General features: G+C 42.2%; 1 protein-coding gene across 1 annotated transcript; it reads left to right on the top strand.

Moving 5' to 3' along the window:
- The first annotated feature begins 774 nt into the window (after positions 1 to 774).
- LOC119736782 (steroid hormone receptor ERR1-like) lies at positions 775 to 5,035 on the top strand. Its single transcript, XM_038210792.1, has 6 exons — positions 775 to 1,160; positions 1,339 to 1,455; positions 1,684 to 1,797; positions 2,388 to 2,588; positions 3,571 to 3,843; positions 4,520 to 5,035. Exons 1-6 carry the CDS (start codon positions 887 to 889, stop codon positions 4,933 to 4,935), a joined length of 1,395 nt encoding a protein of 464 aa, XP_038066720.1. The 5' UTR covers positions 775 to 886; the 3' UTR covers positions 4,936 to 5,035.
- Positions 5,036 to 8,123: the final 3,088 nt, after the last annotated feature.

The raw sequence follows: 8,123 nt of genomic DNA, 5'->3' as shown, positions 1-8,123 counted from the left end.
ACCAGACTACAGGAAAATGATCGTTTTTCTTGGTTTTTATAGCATTTCGAACCCAAAACCTCCAAAAAGTCAGTGTAACTATATTTGCTTTATATTTCCAACCCCCCAATTCCATCCATTTCTGAAAATTACAGCGAAAGCAAATGATGTATATTCCCTTTAAAACAGGCTTAGCAATTATATGGGCGTGTTATAATATTACTTCACTATTACATGTAATATAAGATCGGCATTACTGAAATAGAAATCTAATAGATTGGGCACAGCCAAGATAATGTGCGTGTATGGTGTGCAAATGTAACATTTAGTCCCGAAATACGGATATCTCCATTGCCAGACGTGCCAGGTTAATCCCATTAAAAAGATAATCTCCTTTTGTAATAGAGATATCTCAATTTTTCCTATTTAAAACACAGACCGCTCTTTCAAAAAGAAAAAAAATATCTAAATATAGATATATCTTATCAGAAAAAGAAACTGAGATATTTCTCTTTCCAATGTAGATAATCTAAATATAGATATATCTTATTAGAAATAGAATTATCTCTTTTTTAAATAGAGATATCATTATTTTCGGGATTAAACGTTAACTTGGCACGTCTGGAAACACAAATATCTATTAAACTGGAGATTTCTCAATTTCAGGATTAAAATGTTAAGTTTGCACGCCGTCCGTGTTTCAATTTAGTTGCTCTTTGTACTTCTCGTTGGCTTGATACTATTATTAGTGCAGATACGATCTTACCATGACATCACCTGTCCCATGATCGGCCCACTTTTTGTCTCTTATCTACCCGTACATCTGGCTATTTTAAGGTCATGGTTACGTTACACTAGCTTTTTGACTTGTTGCGAACCGGTCTAACCATTATACCGAACTCCAACAATGGCAGGTAACACTGACAGAAAATCACCTTTAGCTGAAATCAAAGAAGCAAAGGAGCTGGCTTTTCAGGGATGTAACATTTCTCCAGACAGCTCCGTCCAAAAATTAGGTATAAAAGAGGAGGAATGCGGCAGTTCTGGCGGATGTCGGGAGGATGACGGGACGGCCGTACCGCGACGACTGTGTGCCGTGTGCGAGGGGCTGGCCACGGGGTATCACTACGGCGTACCGTCGTGCGAAGCCTGCAAGGCGTTCTTCAAGAGAACCGTACAAAGTAGGTAGTTCACATTCACGGATATTCATTACTGATAGTTAGGAACTTTCCCAAACTGAAGACGGTGGAAGTAGGAACAAATTTGGCATTGTGTTTTTAATTTGTTAAAGAAGACACATTGGTCAATTGGTCAATCGTCCCCAAGAATAACCATTGGTTGGCCATTTTGTGTGTGCAGGAAATATGTGCTACACATGCATTGAGGAGGGACAGTGTGACGTGTTCCGTGGAAAGAGGCGAACATGCCAGGCCTGTCGATACGACAAGTGCATTCAATCCGGAATGATGATCAATGGTAAGGTTGAGTTTTTTCTTTAAATTTACATCAGAACCCCTAATTCATTACTTCGGGAGTATAATGACATGACGTAAAATTCATCATTTCGTCATGCAGTTTTGTAGTCATTTTGCATTCGAAATGAAAGTTCCAATATCCCGCATGCACCTTTATCAAAATAAACGTAAACCAGCTACATTTCGTAATATTTGTTCTCAATAATTGATTTTCATTCGCCGATTACAGGTGTTCGACTGAATCGATGTAAAGGCGGTCGGCAGGAGTACAGACGCAGGCCGGACGAGCAAGGCTTTACCCCCGTGTCGACCGGCAAGAGACCGAGGAAGAACAGCACACAGAGTACGAAGACACTCATATTACTTGTCACATTCTCTGGAGAGGCTCACCTTTATCGAAAGTTGTTTTGGGTGATGTCCTACAACTCGAAAATATTACATTTCTTTGAAAGAGTCATAGTGGGTCATTGGAAGAAGAAAAAGAAGCAGAAGTCAATCATGTCAGTGACAAGTCAATCGCAAGTCCCTCACAAATCCATCAAGAGGTCATCACAAGTCCATCACAAGTCGTCACAGGTCAATCACATGTCATCCAGTCTCAAACTATTCAAATGATGCGGCAAACATTCCCTTGTCAAAGTTAATTTCCTGATTAACACTTCTCAAGCCGCTCGCGTGACGTTTAAATTGACTTGTGATCGACTTTTGATAGCCTTGTAATTGGCTTGATAAACTCGACTTAGAACTGGAGTCGATGGGCGATATTACGATATAAAATAGCGCGCTTTTTCCCCCAGACTATTACCGATCCTACTCGAGACTAATATCGCAATAACTTTGACGATTTGGTGCAACTCTTGAATGGTTAATTCATAATTTTCTTACCTTTACGTGACTGCGAACGATGTTCTCTTATTTTTTTATTGACATCAGCTTCAGAATTTTGTAAGCGGCTTCTTGAGATTGAGCCGGGGGTTCTTCAGATGTCCCTACCCGACGGTGAGTGGGGCTGCTCGGATCCTACCACCGAAGGTACCAGGAGAACACCGACCCAAAGGATCTGGATGGAACGGATGGCGGAGGTTGCAGACCGGGCATTGACAACGACGGTCCAGTGGGCCAAGAAGGTCCCAGGTGAGGAAGCATGAAAGTTGACCTCAAATTCCGCCATGGGTTTAAACACAATATGCAAGAAAATATGATAGCTCGTTGGCCATTCCGAGCACAAACAAGTGAAGCTACGCACTCGTTCCCGATCCCTCCATTCGAATGTGGGCAGGGAACCAGCTGCAACAACTCCCATTATTCAGAATAATTAAAATAAAGTCATCTAAAAGTATTAACTGTATTTTTTTCAAATAGAAATTTTATAAAATAAATTGTTGTTGCCACATTGTTAAGGGGGAAGCAAAACATGTCAGTTAAATTAAATATCTTTCTTTGCAAATCTATTGTTCTTGGAGTGGTACGGCGGACGGTGACTTTACTTCTAATAGTCAATGGGTTGTCCCGATTTTTGTATATGGAGATCAGTGGATTTTACGAGAATACCCGGTGTTTCAGGGTTTCGTTGGTAACTTCCTTTTTATTTATTTTATTTCCTGGATGGGCTTATTTTGAAAAATGGCAATTAATGAGCTATGTTGGGTGGTGGACCCAGAAGCAATACAACTTTAACATTTTGAAAAAAAATATTGCAAATTGATAACCAACCTCCGGTGAATCGAAGGACCGGCCTATTGTCCTCTGACCGACGGACTTACTGACTGGCTGACTCAGTCACTAAGGCTACAAAATAATGTCCAAGACCCTAAAACTGAGGCTTTAAACTCAACTAGACAAGCGGAGTATTGTTTAGTCCCTTGTCAGACTTGACCTGGAATTCGTGTTTGGCCTGACACTTTTCAGGATCAAAATTGACACTGCGTCAAAATGACACTTTTACCAAGGTTTCCGGGTCAAAATGAAAAAAAAAATGAGTGCCATTTTGACCAGAATAGTGTCACTTTTGATCCTGAAAATGTCAAATGGAACCTGGATTCGATCTGACCAGGGACTTTTTAAAGTGTGCAAGACCATCCGATCTGCTGTTCTTTTCCCGAACTGCACGGCGCAGGTTTCGACAAGCTGTGCCTGAACGACCAGATGGCTCTCCTGTGCAACTCCTGGATGGAGATCCTGCTGGCCAATGTGATCTACCGCTCCATCCTGCTCCCTAGCGGCATCTACTTTGCTGACGGGTTCATAGTGACCAAGGAGATGTCCAAGGGAACGGAGAGGGGTCCACTGATCTACAACCAACTCACCAACATCGTGGAGAGACTGAGAGAGCTGAACGTGAGCAGGGGGATCATGGTGCTCCTGAAAGCGGCAATCTTGCTGAACTCGGGTAAGTTAGCTTTTGCCTTTCTTCTATGAAGGGTATGACATTTTTGTTTCAAGCGCTTGTACTGACCTAGATACTTCAGTTTCAAAGAGGAAAAGTGTTTCACATTGATTACATGTCATTGCCCATAATGTTGTTTATAACATGACATTGTGAAATGATAACATTTTTCAAAGAGCCTCGTGAGTTACCAAACACATGGAAATCCAACACTACCAACAGTTTATTCTGCAAACTGTAGAGATTGTATATTCTACTACTGCTTGGTTGATGACTGCTCTTCCTGACAGTCAGTCTATCTTGGCTTGATCGACAAATCAGCCCCTTTCGGCCAAACTGGTAGGCCAACTATGGAACATCATCTGGTCATACAGCAACCGGTTTAACCCAGCAAGTCAGCCAAGGTGGCAGGCATGTAGTTTGCCTGCTGCCTGACTTGATAGTCCTCGTGCAGGTTGGTGGTTGGCTGGCTTTCCGGTTGGCTGATCGGTTAGATTTCTCGTTAGTTGGTTGGCCGACCGGTTTGCTGGCTGGCTGACCTGGCCCCGCCACTTACTGGTAAAACTGACTGACTTGCTGGATGGCTTGTTAGCTGGTCGACTGGCGAGTTGTCTGTTTGGTTGACATGACTGGCAATTTGGCTTTCTGAAACGTCTTTTCATTTATTATTCCTCCCAAGGTCCATCACTGGCCAACCGCCTCCCCGTACAGTCTCCCAGCGAGGTCGGCGAGCTCCAGACCCAAGTCTACGACGCCTTGCATTACCGCATCCACCAAGAGCACCCAGGCGACCCCCGTCTAGTCTATCGCCTCCTCATGATCCTACCACTCATCAAGGACGTGGCTGTGACGGTGGCCAGTCTGGTCTGGATCGAGTTCAACCAGGAACATGTCTTCATGCAGGAGTTACTGAGCGAGGTGGTCCAGCCCATCATACGCATCAAGTCCCACTTGGTGGCGCCCTGCTGCAGGGCCAGGCTGGAATCTCGAGGCCAAAGCAAGGACCGAGTTGACGTCGAGGCGAATATAAATGACAATATCGCGGCAGCTGCTGATGATCAGAATTGGTCAGTTACAAACGCCACCGTATTGTAGATTTTGTTTATATAAACCAAACCCGCAAAGCCATAATTTGAGTGAAGGAAAGCACAAAACTGACATGATTTTCTAGGTACTAATACTACAAATCAAACATTACGTTTATTAAAGCAACGTAGGAACTGTACTTGAATAAAACATGTTAAAGTTGCATTCCCGTGCTAGTTTTGAGTTTCACCTCGAAAATACATTTTTTTCCAATTGTTATTCACTTTCGAATGAGACATCGAACGCAAAACTCCACAGACATGTAACGGTTATAAAATTATTTCTTCACAAAAATATAATTATTGGCTGCCAGACAATAATTCGGCTCTCGCAGGGCGGGTTCATTTGTACGCAAAAACTGAAATCCCTTTGCAGCGGGTTGCAGACGCTCAAAATCGGAATAAAGTAGTAGAAAAACTCCTTTAAGAGCATGGGGATTGCATCTTTAAAGATTGTAAAACTGCCATTTTGAAGTAATGCAAAATGCAACCTTACCTCAATTGCCTAGCTTGGAGTCAAGTGTGTTTGTACGTACCTCCAAAATGGCGTAATAACAGCACTGCCATTCACTTTAAAAAATGTTAATAGTTGCGTGCAAGTGCGCATGCTCACGAAACCACCCAACTGGGATTCGACGTATACGTGCAACATTATAGAGCGTACCAACGAAATTGAAAAACAGTTCTTGTTTAGCAATGAACTACAAAATTCCAAAACAATGAACATCATACTTCACTGTATGCAAACTATTTTCATCTTAAATTTGGAATTTATTCATAACTACCGTGGGAAGTTATATCCGAAATGAAATAAGTAATAATGAAGTGCGCTTGCGCAGTTGGAATCTGTAACAAATTGGTCCCGCTGTTTGCTTTTATTTAATAAAGAATATTTGAATATCAGAATTGTTTTATACTTGGTACTTGGTACTTGGTGGTTATCCTCTTCAGAACTCCTCGAGGAAGTATAACTAAGAGGCTTGGAGAGTGGCATAATTAACTATATCAAAGATTTAAATTGAATGTGGTTTGGGGCATTGATGACATCTTGGGGTAATGTGTTCCATTTTCTGACTGTTCTTGGTAAGAAGGATTGCATGTAGACATTGGTTCTTGCAGTGATTTCATTAAATTGGCAGTTGTTCCCCCTCCTTTGTCTGTTGCTTTTCGGTTGCAGTGCATCTGGTTGAATGTTTACTGTGTTGTTGATGACCTTGGACAGAAATACTAGTTGGTTTAATTCCCTCCTCTCTTCAAGTGATGTCCAGCCCAACGTAGCCAACATCTGAGTTACGCTGCTTCTTCTTGAAAAATCCTTGCAGACGAAACGTGCAGCTCGCCTCTGGACTCTTTCAAGTGAAGAGATGTTTTTGGTGACATATGGGTTCCAAGCAGTACTCCCATATTCAAGGAGGGGCCTCACCAGGGTGAAATATAATTTCTCTTTGACGGACTTTGAGGCTGGGTAGAAGTTTCTCATGATGAAGTTGAGGACACGGGTGGCTTTATAGGCTGCATGTTCAGTCTGGCGGTTCCAACTCAAATTATTCTGGATGATGATACCGAGATAAGTGATCTCAGCTTTTACTTCAAGATTTACCCCTGACATGGTGTATGATGGTTTTACCGAGTCTCTTTTTCTGGAGATTCTCATGATATTGCATTTGCTTGGATTGAATTTCATACCCCATGTATCTGCCCAGTCAGCCAAGGTATCAAGATCTTTCTGGAATGAATGCTCATCGGATGGAGAATGAATCTTGCGGTACATCAAGCAGTCATCAGCAAAAAGTCGTGTTGTTCCACCCACAGAGTCGTTGATGTCATTTATGAAGAGTAGAAACAAGTGCGGTCCCAGGACTGTTCCCTGCGGAACTCCACTTAATACTTGATGCCACTTGGACGTTTCACCGTTGACCATCACCCGTTGTAGCCTGTCTGTCAGAAATGATTTAATCCAGTTCTGAGTTTTACCTCTGACTCCATAATACCCAATTTTTTGGATTAGCTTCTTGTGAGGGACGACATCGAAAGCTTTCGAGAAGTCTAATACTGCAACATCTGTGGTTATCTGGTTGCCGAAATTACTGGTCAGATCTTGCATGGTCATGACGAGCTGTGATTCACATGACAAGCCTTTCTGGAAAGCGTGTTGGTTCGGGTTCAGGATTTGGTTGTCTGTAAGATGTTCCATAAGATGGCTGTCTATGATGTGCTCTAACAGTTTACAACTAACCGACGTCAGTGAGATTGGCCTATAGTTGGAAGGATCATATCTGGAGCCCTTTTTGAAAAGTGGCGCAACATTTGCTTTTCTCCAATCTGTAGGCAGAGTGCCAGTATCGAGTGACTGTTGAAATATGACTGCAAGCATTGGTGCAATGACATCAGCAGCCAGTTTGAGTGCCTTGTTGGACAGAGCATCGGGTCCTGCAGATTTGCTGGTGTTAACCTCCTTCAGCAGCTTGGCAACGCCATCCACGGACACCACGATGTCAGGCATGTCAGGATATGGACTGGATGGTAAACTCTGCTGGGTATCTGCATCAACCTCCCCTTCTCTGGTGAACACACTACTGAACTGGTCAGCTAACACATCAGCTTTTTCTTTATCTGTGGTGATGTTTGTGTTATCTTTTTTGAGAACCTGTATGGCCGTGTTGTCTTTCCTGTTGGAGTTAATAAATCGCCAAAACTGTCTTGGATTTTCAGTTGAGGTAATATCCTGTAGGTGAGAACGCTTTGCTCGGCGAACCTCACGGTTGACTTTCTTCTGTAGTATTTTGAAGTCTTCCCAGTCTGATGCTAACCCACTTTTCTTTGCTTTCACATAACGCCTCTCTTTCTTTCTGCACATGCGTATTAGGTCAGTTGAAAGCCAAGCAGGTCTAGGTCTGCCCTTGGCAATCTTCTGAGGAACTAGTTGATTTATGATGTTAGTCAGCCCATTTTTGAAGATATTTTCCAAAGTTCCATATTTATCATGTGAACTGTAAAATAAAACCAAATGAAAGCCTCATAAAATGAGCTATATTTTTTTAATAATAAGTTTCATTACTGATCAATGGGACAAAGCAATATTATCATAATTTGTGCAATTATTCATGTCTCTAGACTGTGTAGATACATGGAGCACGTTTGTATTGGTTTCATATTTTTTTAGGAAACTATTTCATTAGTTACAGAATCTGTGCTGCG

This window comes from Patiria miniata, unplaced genomic scaffold (genome assembly GCF_015706575.1).
Source record: "Patiria miniata isolate m_02_andy unplaced genomic scaffold, ASM1570657v1 HiC_scaffold_3, whole genome shotgun sequence".
Lineage (NCBI taxonomy): Eukaryota > Metazoa > Echinodermata > Asteroidea > Valvatida > Asterinidae > Patiria > Patiria miniata.
Note: the sequence above shows the minus strand (reverse complement) of the source record. Positions and strands in the feature narration are given on the sequence as shown.